This window comes from Echiichthys vipera, assembly GCF_963691815.1.
Source record: "Echiichthys vipera genome assembly, chromosome: 17".
NCBI lineage: Eukaryota > Metazoa > Chordata > Actinopteri > Perciformes > Trachinidae > Echiichthys > Echiichthys vipera.
In genome coordinates this window covers 903,422-920,983 of record NC_139842.1, presented here as the reverse complement: position 1 = coordinate 920,983, position 17,562 = coordinate 903,422, and the positions used below count along the sequence as shown (strand labels likewise).

The window sequence follows — 17,562 nt, the reverse complement described above, 5'->3', positions numbered from 1 at the left end:
TGTTTGTGGCACCAACCAAAGTGAATTAAAGGGATTTAAAGTGTAGAGGATCTGAAGAATAGAATAAGAGGTGGACTCTGGTGGTTCTGGTCCTGGTTCTGCCCCTGACCCCCTGAACGCCCCCGTGCTTGTGTCACAGATGCCACCGGCGTTCTGCAGGTCCGAGCCCTGAAGGACTACTGGAACCTCCACGACCCGACCGCCCTCAACATCCGCGCCGGAGACGTCATCACGGTGAGACGGGGTTTCTATTTTAAAGATGATTTTTTCAAGCTTTTATTTTGAAGGACAGACAGGAAACGGGAGTCGGACAGCGAGGAGATTTTTAAAGCGTCAGAAAAGAAACGAGAAGATTCAGAGACGAAAGTTTAATGTGGGAACGAGTCAGAGACAGGTGGAGACAAGTCCACACACACACACACACACACACACACACACACACACACACACACACACACACACAAAGACACACACACACACACACACACACACACACACACACACACACAGACACACACACAGACACACACACACACACACACACACACACACACACACACAAAGACACACACACACACACACACACACACACACACACACACACACACACACAAAGACACACACACACACACACACACACACACACACACACACACACAAAGACACACACACACACACACACACACACACACACACACACAGACACACACACACACACACACACACACACACTCACAAACACACACACACACACACACTCCCTGCCCCACCTTAAACATCTCAACTATTATAGGAAGTGATAAATTCAGGATGACCGACTTTTCCCGCAGAGACACAAAGAGACACAAAACAACCACAAAGAGACGAAACAACTACAAAGAGACACAAAACAACTACAAAGAGACACAAAACAACCACAAAGAGACACAAAACAACCACAAAGAGACACAAAACAACCACAAAGAGACACAAAACAACCACAAAGAGACACAAGACAACTACAAAGAGACACAAAACAACCACAAAGAGACACAAAACAACCACAAAGAGACACAAAACAACCACAAAGAGACACAAAACAACTACAAAGACACAAAACAACCACAAAGAGACACAAAACAACAAAGACACACAAAACAACCACAAAGAGACACAAAACAACCACAAAGACACAAAACAACTACAAAGAGACACAAAACAACCACAAAGAGACACAAAACAACTACAAAGAGACACAAAACAACTACAAAGAGACACAAAACAACCACAAAGAGACACAAAACAACCACAAAGAGACACAAAACAACCACAAAGAGACACAAAACAACCACAAAGAGACAAAACAACTACAAAGAGACACAAAACAACCACAAAGAGACACAAAACAACTACAAAGAAACACAAAACAACCACAAAGAGACAAAACAACTACAAAGAGACACAAAACAACCACAAAGAGACACAAAACAACTACAAAGAGACACAAAACAACTACAAAGAGACACAAAAGAACCACAAAGAGACACAAAACAACTACAAAGAGACACAAAACAACCACAAAGAGACACAAAACAACTACAAAGAGACACAAAACAACAACAAAGAGACACAAAACAACTACAAAGAGACACAAAACAACCACAAAGAGACACAAAACAACCACAAAGAGACACAAAACAACTACAAAGAGACACAAAACAACAACAAAGAGACACAAAACAACCACAAAGAGACACAAAACAACCACAAAGAGACACAAAACAACCACAAAGACACACAAAACAACTACAAAGAGACACAAAACAACCACAAAGAGACACAAAACAACTACAAAGAGACACAAAACAACCAGAAAGAGACACAAAACAACTACAAAGACACACAAAACAACTACAAAGAGACACAAAACAACCACAAAGAGACACAAAACAACTACAAAGAGACACAAAACAACCACAAAGAGACACAAAACAACCACAAAGACACACAAAACAACTACAAAGAGACACAAAACAACCACAAAGAGACACAAAACAACTACAAAGAGACACAAAACAACCACAAAGAGACACAAAACAACTACAAAGACACACACAACTACAAAGAGACACAAAACAACCACAAAGAGACACAAAACAACCACAAAGAGACACAAAACAACTACAAAGAGACACAAAACAACCACAAAGAGACACAAAACAACTACAAAGAGACACAAAACAACCACAAAGAGACACAAAACAACCACAAAGAGACACAAAACAACCACAAAGAGACACAAAACAACTACAAAGAGACACAAAACAACAACAAAGAGACACAAAACAACCACAAAGAGACACAAAACAACCACAAAGAGACACAAAACAACCACAAAGACACACAAAACAACTACAAAGAGACACAAAACAACCACAAAGAGACACAAAACAACTACAAAGAGACACAAAACAACCAGAAAGAGACACAAAACAACTACAAAGACACACAAAACAACTACAAAGAGACACAAAACAACCACAAAGAGACACAAAACAACTACAAAGAGACACAAAACAACCACAAAGAGACACAAAACAACCACAAAGACACACAAAACAACTACAAAGAGACACAAAACAACCACAAAGAGACACAAAACAACTACAAAGAGACACTAAACAACCACAAAGAGACACAAAACAACTACAAAGAGACACAAAACAACCACAAAGAGACACAAAACAACTACAAAGAGACACAAAACAACCACAAAGAGACACTAAACAACCACAAAGAGACACAAAACAACCACAAAGAGACACAAAACAACTACAAAGAGACACAAAACAACCACAAAGAGACACAAAACAACTACAAAGAGACACAAAACAACCACAAAGAGACACAAAACAACTACAAAGAGACACAAAACAACCACAAAGAGACACAAAACAACCACAAAGAGACACAAAACAACCACAAAGAGACACAAAACAACCACAAAGAGACACAAAACAACTACAAAGAGACACAAAACAAATACAAAGAGACACAAAACAACCACAAAGAGACACAAAACAACATCAAAGACACAAAACAACCACAAAGAGACACAAAACAACCACAAAGAGACACAAAACAACTACAAAGAGACACAAAACAACCACAAAGAGACACAAAACAACTACAAAGAGACAAAACAACTACAAAGAGACACAAAACAACTACAAAGAGACACAAAACAACTACAAAGAGACACAAAACAACCACAAAGAGACACAAAACAACTACAAAGAGACACAAAACAACTACAAAGAGACACAAAACAACCACAAAGAGACACAAAACAACCACAAAGAGACACAAAACAACTACAAAGAGACACAAAACAACCACAAAGAGACACAAAACAACCACAAAGAGACACAAAACAACTACAAAGAGACACAAAACAACCACAAAGACACAAAACAACTACAAAGAGACACAAAACAACCACAAAGAGACACAAAACAACTACAAAGAGACACAAAACAACTACAAAGAGACACAAAACAACCACAAAGAGACACAAAACAACCACAAAGAGACACAAAACAACTACAAAGAGACAAAACAACTACAAAGTTACACAAAACAACCACAAAGAGACACAAAACAACTACAAAGAGACACAAAACAAATACAAAGAGACACAAAACAACCACAAAGAGACAAAACAACTACAAAGAGACACAAAACAACAAAGAGACACAAAACAACCACAAAGAGACACAAAACAACCACAAAGAGACACAAAACAACTACAAAGAGACATAAAACAAATACAAAGAGACACAAAACAACCACAAAGAGACAAAACAACTACAAAGAGACACAAAACAACTACAAAGAGACACAAAACAACCACAAAGAGACACAAAACAACTACAAAGAGACACAAAACAACTACAAAGAGACACAAAACAACCACAAAGAGACACAAAACAACCACAAAGAGACACAAAACAACCACAAAGAGACACAAAACAACCACAAAGAGACACAAAACAACCACAAAGAGACACAAAACAACCACAAAGAGACACAAAACAGCTATAAAGAGACACAAAACAACTACAAAGAGACACAAAACAACCACAAAGAGACACAAAACAACCACAAAGAGACACAAAACAACAAAGAGACACAAAACAACTACAAAGAGACACAAAACAAATACAAAGAGACACAAAACAACCACAAAGAGACAAAACAACTACAAAGAGACACAAAACAACCACAAAGAGACACAAAACAACCACAAAGAGACACAAAACAACTACAAAGAGACACAAAACAACCACAAAGAGACACAAAACAACTACAAAGAGACACAATACAACCACAAAGACACAAAACAACTACAAAGAGACACAAAACAACATCAAAGACACAAAACAACCACAAAGAGACACAAAACAACTACAAAGAGACACAAAACAACTACAAAGAGACAAAACAACCACAAAGAGACACAAAACAACTACAAAGAGACACAAAACAACCACAAAGAGACACAAAACAACCACAAAGAGACACAAAACAACTACAAAGAGACACAAAACAACCACAAAGAGACAAAACAACCACAAAGAGACACAAAACAACATCAAAGACACAAAACAACCACAAAGAGACACAAAACAACTACAAAGAGACACAAAACAACCACAAAGAGACACAAAACACTACAAAGAGACACAAAACAACCACAAAGAGACACAAAACAACTACAAAGAGACACAAAACAACCACAAAGAGACACAAAACAACCACAAAGAGACACAAAACAACTACAAAGAGACACAAAACAACCACAAAGAGACACAAAACAACCACAAAGAGACACAAAACAACATCAAAGAGACACAAAACAACTACAAAGACACACAAAACAACTACAAAGAGACACAAAACAACTACAAAGAGACACAAAATAACTGCAAAGAGACACAAAACAACATCAAAGAGACACAAAACAACAACAAAGAGACACAAAACAACTACAAAGAGACACAAAACAAATACAAAGAGACACAAAACAACCACAAAGAGACAAAACAACTACAAAGAGACACAAAACAACCACAAAGAGACACAAAACAACCACAAAGAGACACAAAACAAATACAAAGAGACACAAAACAACCACAAAGAGACACAAAACAACTACAAAGAGACACAAAACAACTACAAAGAGACACAAAACAACCACAAAGAGACACAAAACAACTACAAAGAGACACAAAACAACCACAAAGAGACACAAAACAACTACAAAGAGACACAATACAACCACAAAGACACAAAACAACTACAAAGAGACACAAAACAACATCAAAGACACAAAACAACCACAAAGAGACACAAAACAACTACAAAGAGACACAAAACAACTACAAAGAGACAAAACAACCACAAAGAGACACAAAACAACTACAAAGAGACACAAAACAACCACAAAGAGACACAAAACAACCACAAAGAGACACAAAACAACTACAAAGAGACACAAAACAACCACAAAGAGACAAAACAACCACAAAGAGACACAAAACAACATCAAAGACACAAAACAACCACAAAGAGACACAAAACAACTACAAAGAGACACAAAACAACTACAAAGAGACACAAAACAACCACAAAGAGACTCAAAACAACCACAGCGAGACACAAAACAACTACAAAGAGACACAAAACAACCACAAAGAGACTCTTTTTACTTTCTTAAACCGTGAGCGCTGCGTTCGATTCCCTGGTTGTAAGCATTAATGGGAGGTCGTCCCGTGGCAGAGCGAGGTGCTGATGTGCGCCCGTGTGACCCGTGTGACCCGTGTGTGTGTCGTCCCCTGCAGGTGCTGGAGCAGCACGTGGACGGGCGCTGGAAGGGCCACATCCACGACACCCAGCGGGGGACGGACCGCGTCGGCTTCTTCCCCCCGTCCATCGTGGAGGTCATCAGCAGGCGGAACGGTCAGTGCCGCACGGAGGGCGCCGCACACTAACGCGCCCGCCTCAGGACCATCCCACGCTCCTCCCCCTCCCTCCTGCATCCATCACCGTAACGACCTCCACCTCTAACCATCAGCTCTTAACCCCCCCCCCCCCCTCCCTGTCTCGCCCTGTAGGGGGCGCCCTGTCCCGGCACGCCTCCCTGCCCGCCCAGCGCCAGCAGCAGCTGTCCAGAGCCCCCCTCTCCTGCAGCCTCAGCTCCGCCCCCCAGACCGACGACTCCTACGCCCTGTACGCCCCCCCCACCCACGTGGTGCTGCCGCTGCCCAACGGCCTCACCGCCAGCACAGGTACGCGCTCTCTGGACGCACAGGTGCTCGCCGTGACGGGCGTTCGGCGAGTTCTGACCCTGCTTACTCATCACGGTGGAGACCCTTTTACAGCCCACGCCGTCAGAAGTGTGCGTGCACGTATTGGCAGAACGTTTCAGGTCGGGCGCCAAAACGTTCGGTTGATCCAGGCGGACGCGTCCATGGTTACTTGTTACGTAAATGTTAAGATGTGTCATTCCGCCTTCACGAGGACGCCGTCAGTTCGAGGCAAAACCGTCTCGTGTTGGCAGCGTCCCGTGCGTGACCTCAGATAACGTTGACACCGCGTGACGTGTACGCTCGTAACACCTCACCGTCCTTGTGTTCCCGTAGATCTTCGGCGGGCGCAGAGCTTTACCTCTGGTGACAGACGGCGTGCGCACACTTTGGCGTCGTGGTCGCTGTAGCAGCTGTAAAAGGGTCCGTTAGCGTGCAGGTTCTGGATGTGCCCGGTGTGATTCTGTCCGCCCCCCCTGACAGAACGCAGTCCATCTCTGTGTCCGATAGGTTTGTCTGCGAGGCGCCCGTCTCAGCTCGGGTCCTTCGAGGACATCTGGGTCCTCAGGGACTCGTGTCATGGTAAGACCTCCGCCCCCCCGCCCCCCCGACGGCAGCTCCCCCCCCCCGGCTGCTCTGAAGCTCCCTCGCTCCCTCGCTGCCCCGCTCAACGCTCTGCATCCGGACCCGACACACCGAGACCGCTGACCCCTGAACAGCTGCCGCCGCGTCACGGGGCGTGAGATGATGTGACTCCTCACATCGTCTCACGCCCCCCCCCCCCCCCCCCCCCCCCCCGGGTTCCTCTGGTGTGTCGGGTCCACTTCACTGTCACTCGCTGCTTCAGGCTGAACGTGCGGCTCAGACGTCCCTGTTGCTGTCGTCACGGCGACCGGGCGGCGCTGCTGGTTTTTTTCATTAACACCAAATATAGAGTTTAGAAATCCTGCTAACGAGGTCAGTGGATGTGAGGAACACCAACAGCCAATCAGACTCAGACTCCTCCCACCATCGTTAGCATTTTATTTCATATTCTTATTATTTTTAATAATAAAAACAAATATCTGCTGCTTCATAGAGCTCATAGATGCATTTAGGAAACAGAATAATACGGAATATAAGGGGCGTTTGAGGACACTGCTGCTCTTTACAGCTATCGTTCTTCAGGACAGACGCTAACATCGTTAGCATTATTGTTATTGCTAACGTTAGCGTTAGCATTATACTTCCTGAAAGTGTAACCTCGGCGCAAAATCACCCCACAGTCTTTTTCTGCACTTTAATCCTCAGTAACCATGGAGACAGTTTTTATTAAGGTAGAAATCAGGAGAGTCGCTAACAGCCGCACGTGGCTAACAGTGGTTAGCTCGGGGCAGCACGGTGAAGGCATTCAAAGGTCTTTTTTAACCACTAATGCTGCTGAAAATAACAGCAAACCTCTGCAGCAGCATGAGAAGAGTCCCTACACACACACACAGACACACACACACAGACACACACACACACACACACACACACACACACACACATGAGAAGAGTCCCTACACACACAACAAAGCGTCATCAGCGTAGTTAGTGAAGCCAGAGTTTATTAAAGAGTGTTTTAAAGACTTACGTACTGGCCCCTGCACCAGCTCCTCTCATAGTAAAGTCCATTACAGTGGAAGGAGCCCGGTGGCGCCGGACTCGTGCCTGCAGCTGAGCTCGGCTGCTCTGCCACAGCTTTCAGACCTCCTGCATCCTGCCGGCGCCCTCCGCCCCTCGCAGGCTCGTCGACCCCCGACCCCGAGCACCCGCCCGCTGCTTCCTCCGGCCTGACTCCGCCCCCTCTCTGCGGCTGCGCCCCGCCCTCCTGGACATCACCGCTCTTGTCTCTTGTGTTTGGTTTTTGCAGCCGGGGACAGGAACAGCGTCGGCAGCACCGGCAGCGTCGGCAGCACGCGGAGCGCCGGCAGCGGGCAGAGCACCGAGAGCAACACCGCGCCCAACGGACTCCAACACAACGCCGGTCACCATGACAACGCCAACAAGGTACGCAAGGACGCCTCTGATCCACCAACGTTCAACCAGGAGGATTTTATATCAAAGTTTATTTTTTATCTCTAACTATTTTCTGTGTGTGTGTGTGTGTGTGTGTGTGTGTGTGTGTGTGTGTGTGTGTGTGTGTGTGTCTGTGTGTGTGTGTGTGAGTGTGTCTCTGTCTGTGTGTGTCTCTGTGTTTGTCTCCGTGCATGTGTGTGTGTGTGTCTGTGTCCGTGTGTGTTTGTGACTCTCTCTCTCTCTCTGTGTGTGTGTGTGTGTGTGTCTCTGTGTGTGTGTGTGTGTGTGTGTGTCTCTCTCTCTCTCTCTGTCCGTGTGTGTGTTTGTGTGTGTGTGTGTGTCTCTCTCTCTCTGTCCGTTTGTGTGTGTGTCTCTGTGTGTGTGTCTGTCCCTGTGTGTGTGTGTGTGTGTGTGTGTGTGTGTGTGTGTGTGTCTCTCTCTCTCTCTGTGTGTGTGTGTGTGTGTCTCTCTCTCTCTCTCTCTCTCTCTGTGTGTGTGTGTGTGTGTGTGTGTGTGTGTGTGTGTCTCTCTCTCTCTCTCTCTGTGTGTGTGTGTGTGTGTGTGTGTCTCTCTCTCTCTGTGTGTGTGTGTGTGTGTCTGTCCCTGTGTGTGTGTGTGTGTGTGTCTCTCTCTCTCTCTCTGTGTGTGTGTGTGTCTGTCCCTGTGTGTGTGTGTGTGTGTCTCTCTCTCTCTCTGTGTGTGTGTGTGTGTCTGTCCCTGTGTGTGTGTGTGTGTGTCTCTCTCTCTCTCTGTGTGTGTGTGTGTCTGTCCCTGTGTGTGTGTGTGTGTGTGTGTGTGTCTCTCTCTCTCTCTCTGTGTGTGTGTGTGTGTGTGTGTCTCTCTCTCTCTGTGTGTGTGTGTGTGTGTGTGTGTGTGTCTCTGTGTGTGTGTGTGTGTGTGTGTGTGTGTGTGTGAGAGCAGGCGGCGCCCTCTGCTGGTGACTCTGATCTTCCTTCAGGTAAAACCCTGTTTTTATTTCTGCTGTTTCTCTTTTTATGTTTTTAATATAATTTGTTTCCAAACTCGTTCCTCCGGCAACTTTTCTGCATTTTTAATAAATATAAAGTAAATAAGAAAAAAAATAAAAAAGTCACTTTAGAATAAAACTCCTCTGACGTCAAACATCAAACTTTAACTCCTGCATCATCTTTGATTTCCCTTTAAACACGTTTGAATAAACTTAAAGGGACAGTTCAGAGTGTTTGTGTCAACATTAATACAGCATCACACATTCAACTGCAGGTCACACACTCAGGGCGCCCTCCCACTGTGCCTCCGTCCACGGCCCGTTTGGGAGAGGTGGGCTTTAGTAAAGCACGTTTGCACGTGTACGAGCACGAGCGTGCGCACGTGTACGAGCACGAGGCCTACGGCGGTTCTGAGGTCATTTCCTGTGCGCCTGTTGGGACGTAGAAAAAAGAAGGAGGGACCATGCGCGGACATTTCAAACAATGGCGGTGAAAGGTTCACGTTGGTGTGATGCGGAGGTGGAGTGTTTACTGCAGATTTGGTCGATGAAAAGATTCAAAAACAGTCGACAAGACGCACAAAAACTCCGAGGTCTACGGAAAGATTTGTAAACAAAGCCACGCATCGCCATGACGTCATCAATGCGTGTGACGTGTTACGGCGTGATGACGTATAGGCAGCAAGAAGCATTCTCCGAGGCCCAGGTAGTGTGAGTACAAACGGGCCTGGAGGGGGGGACAAGGACCCTAAAGCACGGGGCACGGGACGGAGGCACAGTGGGAGGGCGTCCTTAAACACAGTGAGGTGTTGGAGGCTTTAACGTGTGCGGTGTGTGTCCTGTGGTGCTTCCTGTGGTGCTTCCTGTGCTGCGGCTGCAGGGGGGACTCCGCGGAGGCAGACGGTGACGGTGCAGAGACCTGCAGAACAGAGTTTCTCGCAGCAGTTTGTTCGTCCTCAGCAGCTGCTGGAGGGGAAGGTACACACACACACACACACACACACACACACACACACACACACACACACACACACACACACACACACACACACCTCCCTCAGAACCCCATTCTAACAGGAAACACACACTTTACTTATATTTTCATTAAGAATCAAATCATGTCCAGTGATTCACGTTTGTGTGTGTGTGTGTGTGTGTGTGTCTCTCTCTCTCTCTCTGACTGTGTGTGTGTCTCCGTGTGTGTGTGACTGCGTGTGTGTGTGTGTGTGTGTGTCTCCGTGTGTGTGTTGCAGGACGCAGAGGCCATCTTCCAGTGGCTCAGTGACTTCCAGTTGGATCAGTACACGGGGAACTTCACAGGCGCAGGTTACGATGTTCCAACCATCAGCAGGATGACGCCCGAGGTCCGAGCGCTCACACACTCCTCCTCTAACATCCTTTCATCTTTGCTTTTTAAAGATCAGATATTTGTCTTTATTGCTCCCACAGCGGGGAATTGTCCTTTTTATTCTAGTTTCAGTGTTAAAGCTGCTTAGAGCGCCCTCCCACTGTGCCTCCGTCACAGGTTAGAGCGCCCTCCCACTGTGCGTGCGTCCCGTGCCCCGTGCTTTAGGGTCCTTGTCCCCCCTCCAGGCCCGTTTGTACTCACACTACCTGGGCCTCGGAGAATGCTTCTTGCTGCCTATACGTCATCACGCCGTAACACGTCACACGCATTGATGACGTCATGGCGATGCGTGGCTTTGTTTCCAGATCTTTCCGTAGACCTCGGAGTTTTTGTGCGTCTTGTCGACTGTTTTTGAATCTTTTCATCGACCAAATCTGCAGTAAACACTCCACCTCCGCATCACACCAACGTGAACCTTTCACCGCCATTGTTTGAAATGTCCGCGCATGGTCCCTCCTTCTTTTTTCTACGTCCCAACAGGCGCACAGGAAATGACCTCAGAACCGCCGTAGGCCTCGTGCTCGTACACGTGCGCACGCTCGTGCTCGTACACGTGCAAACGTGCTTTACTAAAGCCCACCTCTCCCAAACGGGCCGTGGACGGCAAGCGTGCCGCTCCTAGACGTGGTACGGTTGCACTCACACTGGTCAAAGGAACCAGACTTTAGCCGTGACACGTGCTGGGGCACGGCACGGAGGCACAGTGGGAGGGCGCCCTGAGTGTAGTTGGACCTGGTTGTTCATCTGAAGTCTTTTGTCTCATCGTCAGGACCTCACCGCCATCGGCGTCACCAAACCAGGCCACCGCAAGAAAATCTCCATCGAGATCAACAACCTGAACATCCCTGAGTGGCTGCCCGAGTACATCCCAGTAAGAGCGTTTCCCCGTTCACCGCTGAGGACTCTAACCTCCACACACTGCCACACTGACCTGACTGATCTGCTCTTCCTCACAGTCTGATCTGGGCGAGTGGCTCAGCGCCATCGGCCTCCCGCAGTACCACAAGAAGCTCTCTGAGAACGGCTACGACTCCATCGGCATCGTCAAAGACCTCACGTGGGAGGACCTGCAGGAGATCGGCATCATCAAGCTGGGTGAGGAGCGCCGACGTGTTCCTGAACAGACACTGGGCCAAAGGGACACGACAGGACCGGCAACAGACACAAAACGATCCTAAACGTGCACTGACAGACACCAGAGATGCTTAAACGACCAAAAGTAGATGTAAAGGAACTTCAAGGACTCGCTGAACAACAAAATTTGGATGAACACCACATTTAAAAGATGCAGAATAACTAGAAATAGATGCAAAACAACCACACAGAAGGTAAAGTGTAGGTGTCCTGGTCCCATGTAGACAGGGTGTGGGGGGCCCAGTGTCTCGTAATGCGTCCATGCGGGACCCTTTATCTTCTGGTCCATGCTGAATATGTTGTTTTTTACTGTGGTGGTTGAATTTCCCCCCAGGCCACCAGAAGAAGCTGATGCTGGCGGTGAAGAAGCTGTGTGACATCCAGAGGGCGATCCTTCAGGCGGAATCAGGCCGAGGCACGCTGCGCCGCAGGGCCCCCGGAGCCCTCCACCTGGTCGCCATCGAGCCGCCTGACTCGGCAGGCGAGTGCTCTTCTCCTCACACCCCACAGATGCTGACCTTCCAGGACAGCGAGCTGAGCGCTGAGCTGCAGACGGCCATGTCCAGCCACTACGGGGGCTGCGAGGAAGGCTTGGCCATCAAGAGCGCAGTGGGAATGTCCCAGAGCCAGGAGAGCATCGACACCCGGTCCAGAGGCTCCGGACGCTCCCAGGAGCCCCCCACGGCTTCCGTCACCCCCCACAGCTGGTCGCAGGAGAGCCTGACCGGCAGCCCGGCCAAGGAGAGGAACATCCCCGAGGGCTGGGACCAGAGACCTCTGCAGCAGCAGCCTCTGCCCAAGCAGGTGCCTCTGGGCACGGCGACGGTGTTTAAGTACCCGGCAATCCCCGCAAAGCCCAAACTGCCTGGATCTCGTGGCTCCTCCCCTCACGGCTCCCCAGCACTGAAGGGTTTCAGCTACCTGCATTCTCATTGTGGCTCCACGGACCTGAGCTCGTCTCACAGGCCTGAGAACTACAGCATGACCCTCACGCCACCCAAGAAGCGCAACCAGAGCAAGACCCGCTACACGCTGTCAGACGGGGAGCCCGATGAGGACGACGAGGAGCCGGTGCTTCGCTCCGGAAACCTGTCGTCCTACGCCACGTTGACCCGCAAACCCGGACGCAGCCAGCTCGCTCGACTACAGTCGGGTTCAGAGAAAAACGGCAATGTGGGACGCAGTCAGTCCTTTGCAGTGCGTGCCCGGAAAAAAGGTCCCCCTCCTCCTCCTCCGAAGAGACTGAGCTCAGTGAGCAGCACCACCAGCGGGGAGCTGAGCGACAGCAGCACGTCGTCTGCTGGTGGGATGTTAACAGACAGTCCTGGGAGCGTGAGGAGCATCGCAGCCTCCCTGGAAGGCAGAACTCAGGCACCTAATCCAGACCTCGTCCAGCAGGAGCCGCCACCTCCCCCTTCCCTCAACTCTGCAGGGCCGGAGCCCAGAGAGGCTGCCGGGGTGAGGAGGAGGGTGCAGAGCGAGTGCATTCCCACCAAGACCGGCAGCAGCACCGAGCCCGATCGAGGGGTGAAGTCTGACTCTGAGGAAGAGGAACCCAAAGGTCGCGGACTGGAAGGCTCCTCGTCCCCTCAGAACAGCTCCAGTGAGTGCATCCCCTTCGCAGAGGAGGGCAACTTGACTATCAAACAGAGGCCCAAAGCTCCGGGGCCGCCCAGGGCAGAGGCGGTGCTGGAGCCTCCAGAGAAACACGCAGCCAAGAACCTGGAGGTGCCCGAGTTCAACCTGAAGGAGTCGGACACAGTGAAGCGACGACACAAAGCCAAAGACAAGGAGCCAGGAGGAGGCTCCCCCAGCAGAGAGGGGGCGGGGGAAGAAGGGTCAGAGTCCGGCAGTAGCAGACCTCCGTCCCAGATCCAGGACGAGGTCAGTCTGAGGCACAGCCAGGTCAGTCTGGAGAGGCCGGCCAGTCCGGCCACAGGATCCCCCATCAAACCTCCACCGTCCCCTAAACCTGCCGTCGCCCCAAAACCTGTCCGCCACAGTCTGCTGGCTTCACAAGGTAAAGACTCACATACCCCCTTTCAACCAAGACAGTTTCAGGGCCCGTTCAGAGCCGGTGCCCAACCGTGAACCGGTTCTTCCTGTTTCGACAGCCAAAGAACCTTGACTCAGGACTTGTTGCTCTTGACTCAGGACTTTTAAGTAGTGACCCAGGACTTGTTGCTCTCGACTCAGGACTTGTTGGTTGTGACTCAGGACTTGTTGCTCGTGACTCAGGACTTGTTGCTCTTGACTCAGGACTTGTTGCTCGTGACTCAGGACTTGTTGGTTGTGACTCAGGACTTGTTGGTTGTGACTCAGGACTTGTTGCTCTTGACTCAGGACTTGTTGCTCTCGAATCAGGACTTGTTGGTCTTGACTCAGGACTTGTTGCTCTCGAATCAGGACTTGTTGCTCGTGACTCAGGACTTGTTGCTCTTGACTCAGGACTTGTTGTTCATGACTCAGGACTTGTTGGTCGTGACTCAGGACTTGTTGGTCTTGACTCAGGACTTGTTGGTTGTCACTCAGGACTTGTTGGTCGTGACTCAGGACTTGTTGTTCATGACTCAGGACTTGTTGGTTGTGACTCAGGACTTGTTGGTTGTGACTCAGGACTTGTTGGTTGTCACTCAGGACTTGTTGGTCGTGACTCAGGACTTGTTGGTTGTCACTCAGGACTTGTTGGTCGTGACTCAGGACTTGTTGGTCGTGACTCAGGACTTGTTGGTCTTGACTCAGGACTTGTTGGTCGTGACTCAGGACTTGTTGGTTGTGACTCAGGACTTGTTGCTCTTGACTCTGGACTTGTTGTTCTTGACTCAGGACTTGTTGTTCATGACTCAGGACTTGTTGGTTGTGACTCACGACTTGCTGGTCTTGACTCAGGACTTGCTGGTCGTGACTCAGGACTCGTTGCTCTCAACTTAGGACTTGTTGCTCAGTATTTCCCCTGTCTCCTCAGCAGGTGGGCTCTCTTCTCCATCTGTATCCGTCAGTGTGGTTCAAAGTGTGGCCTTCACCTCTGCATCCTCTCACGGGCTCCTGGCTCCGGCTCATCAGGCCCCTCCGGCTCATCAGGCTCATCAGGCCCCTCCAGCTCATCAGGCCCCTCCGGCTCATCAGGCCCCTCCAGCTCATCAGGCCCCTCCGGCTCATCAGGCCCCTCCAGCTCATCAGGCCCCTCAGGCTCATCAGGCTCATCAGGCCCCTCAGAGTCCCTCTTTGACAGCAGCGAGGCCTCAGGTGTGTGTGGTGGGTCCGGGTCCCGTCCCTGACTCGTCCTTCGGGACTGAGGTGGTCCAGCAGAGACTGGATCAGACCAGCACATCTCTGGCAGCGGCTCTGAAGGCCGTCGAGAGGAAACTGAACCTGGAGGACAATTCAGACGGGTGAGACTGGAACACGTCACTGATATCGTCGAGCAAGTCTTAAACCGGACTTTCCCTCTGCTGCAGGACCCTGAAGGGCCTCTAGGGGGCGTCAGGGTTTCTGTGCTGTTCCATTAACGCTTGTTTCATCTTTCCTCTCTAGCGGATCGAACACAGTCAAGTCCGCCGGGACGATTCTGGACGACATTGGGAACATGTTTGACGACCTGGCCGACCAGCTGGACGCCATGTTGGACTGAAGACTTTCAGCAGAACCAGCCTCAACCTCAGGAAGTGAAACAGGAACAGAGGGTCGAGGTGCGTCCCCCTCAGCTCTGAACTACGTGATGACGCAGTCCGAGACCTGGAACAGCAGCACTTAATCTCCACTGTGCGTCCTCAGCCACCGCCCCGACTCTCATTCAGCAGAAGTTGTTTCTGTAACGAGGAAAGAACCCGGTACCACGAAGTACCGAAGCGCCTCCGGTCCGATTCCTGCGTTCAATCCTTTTTGTACCCGGATCCAGAAACAAGACTATTTGTCCCGCGGCGACGGCCCTGAGGAAGAAACGGAGATTAAAATTATGACTAACACTAAAAATGTTCCATGAAGTTTATGTTTTGAACGAGCTGAAGAGAAACGTTAGAGCCGTATTTAAAGGGGCGGCGCAGATGTTTGGAAGCGCGGTCGTTTGCGTGAACTGTCCCTTTAAATATGAATATTAAATATTACTCAGCTCGTCCGTTTCCCTTCGACTCTGAACCCAACGTGTCCGACCGTTTCAGATTTTCCCTTTTTAATATTTAAACCTGTCTTTTACACCGAGTGACGTCGTCAAAGGGAAGCATGTCCGCGTGTCTATTTTTTGATATTCATTTTTAGCCAAATTAGTATTTAAATTAGATTATAAATATGTTTATTGTACACTCGACGTATTTACAGGAGCAGATATTCAACCAAAGTCTTTGTACAGATTTTCCTCCGATCTTTTTTTCACAAACGTTTCCGTTAAAAGAGAAAAGCTGACGTTTGTGTCGTGACTCCGCGTGGTCTCCGCGTGACTCTGCGTGACTCTGCGTGTCCTCCGCGTGGTCTCCTCGTGACTCTGCGTGTCCTCCGCGTGGTCTCCTCGTGACACCGTGTGTTCTCTGCGTGGTCTCCATGTGTTCTACGCGTGACTCCGCGTGACTCTGCGTGGTCTCCGCGTGTTCTCCGCGTGACTCTGCGTGTCCTCCGCGTGGTCTCCATGTGTTCTCCGCGTGGTCTCCGCGTGACTCTTCGGGATCGCCGCGTGTTCTCCGCATAGTCTCCGCATAGTCACCTCGTGTCCACCGCGTGGTCTCCGCGTGTTCTCGTTGTGACTCCACGTGCTCTCCGCGTGGACTCTGCGTGACTCTGCGTGGTCTCTGCGTGACTCTGCGTGGTCTCCGCGTGTTCTCCGCGTGACTCCGTGTGTTGTCCGCGTGACTCTGCGGGATCCCCGTGTGTTCTCCGCATAGTCTCCGCATAGTCACCACGTGTCCTCCGCGTGGACTCCGCCTGTTCTCCGCGTGACCCGGAACACGATTTAAAGATGAATTAAAGAAGAAACGAGGAAAAAAACACAGATTGACGACGTGTTTGTTGTTTGTTTGTTGTTGTTTTCTCTGTTTAAACATTAAATATCGACATCGTTCTGCTGTTTGTGTGTTTGTGTCTTTTTGTTCCAAACTACAAAATAAAACATTCAGTTATTTTATCACAAAAAGTCAAAATTACTTTACTAATATTAGTTCAGTTAAAGTTAAACGTTCAAAATGAGTTCAGTTGAAATTATGAGATCGTCGAAGAAATGACGACAAATTTAAATCAAAAGTTAAAATTATGAAATAAAAAAATTATGATAAAAAAGTTATAATTGTGAAATCAATTGAAATCAGTCAGAAATTTAAATTGACGTTAAAATAAATGAGATTAAATGAGAAAAAAATAAAAAAATTATAAACGTTAAATAAGTAATTTATAAGTAATGACCATAAAAACTCGTAATTATGACACATTTGTAATTTTCCATAATTTAAATGAGTTTTATGATTTTCGTGTTTGTTTTGGTTCTAATGAGCTTCCGTAGTTTGCGTTCAGCTGCAGAACCGCGAACTTCCGCCGGCGTCGCTGTTTCCTCTGAAGCGACACGTCACAGCCACGTCACCCTGGAGCTCTGACGCCATGAATGACGTCAATGATAATAATAATTAATAATAATAACACTTTTGTGATTTTTACGGATCCACGTCAATGACTTCCTGATGACGTAG

At 48.4% G+C, this 17,562-nt stretch overlaps 1 protein-coding gene across 4 annotated transcripts in view; it reads left to right on the top strand.

Moving 5' to 3' along the window:
- The window catches only part of LOC310959653 (CASK interacting protein 2), a 20,497-nt gene extending 3,622 nt beyond the window's left edge, over nucleotides 1–16,875 (top strand). Inside the window, exons 7-19 of one of the 4 annotated variants that reach the window (XM_083931092.1) lie at nucleotides 140–234; nucleotides 5,883–6,000; nucleotides 6,156–6,329; nucleotides 6,858–6,929; nucleotides 8,242–8,378; nucleotides 9,309–9,345; nucleotides 10,235–10,332; nucleotides 10,608–10,718; nucleotides 11,532–11,633; nucleotides 11,719–11,857; nucleotides 12,231–13,916; nucleotides 14,865–15,288; nucleotides 15,431–16,875. In XM_083931092.1, coding sequence (XP_083787218.1) covers nucleotides 140–234; nucleotides 5,883–6,000; nucleotides 6,156–6,329; nucleotides 6,858–6,929; nucleotides 8,242–8,378; nucleotides 9,309–9,345; nucleotides 10,235–10,332; nucleotides 10,608–10,718; nucleotides 11,532–11,633; nucleotides 11,719–11,857; nucleotides 12,231–13,916; nucleotides 14,865–15,288; nucleotides 15,431–15,527 — 3,290 coding nt within the window. In that variant the 3' untranslated portion in view covers nucleotides 15,528–16,875. Of the gene's footprint in view, nucleotides 1–139; nucleotides 235–5,882; nucleotides 6,001–6,155; nucleotides 6,330–6,857; nucleotides 6,930–8,241; nucleotides 8,379–9,308; nucleotides 9,346–10,234; nucleotides 10,333–10,607; nucleotides 10,719–11,531; nucleotides 11,634–11,718; nucleotides 11,858–12,230; nucleotides 13,917–14,861; nucleotides 15,289–15,430 lie in introns of all 4 variants that reach the window. The other 3 variants (XM_083931091.1, XM_083931093.1, XM_083931094.1) reach the window with 3 other exon arrangements.
- Nucleotides 16,876–17,562: the final 687 nt, after the last annotated feature.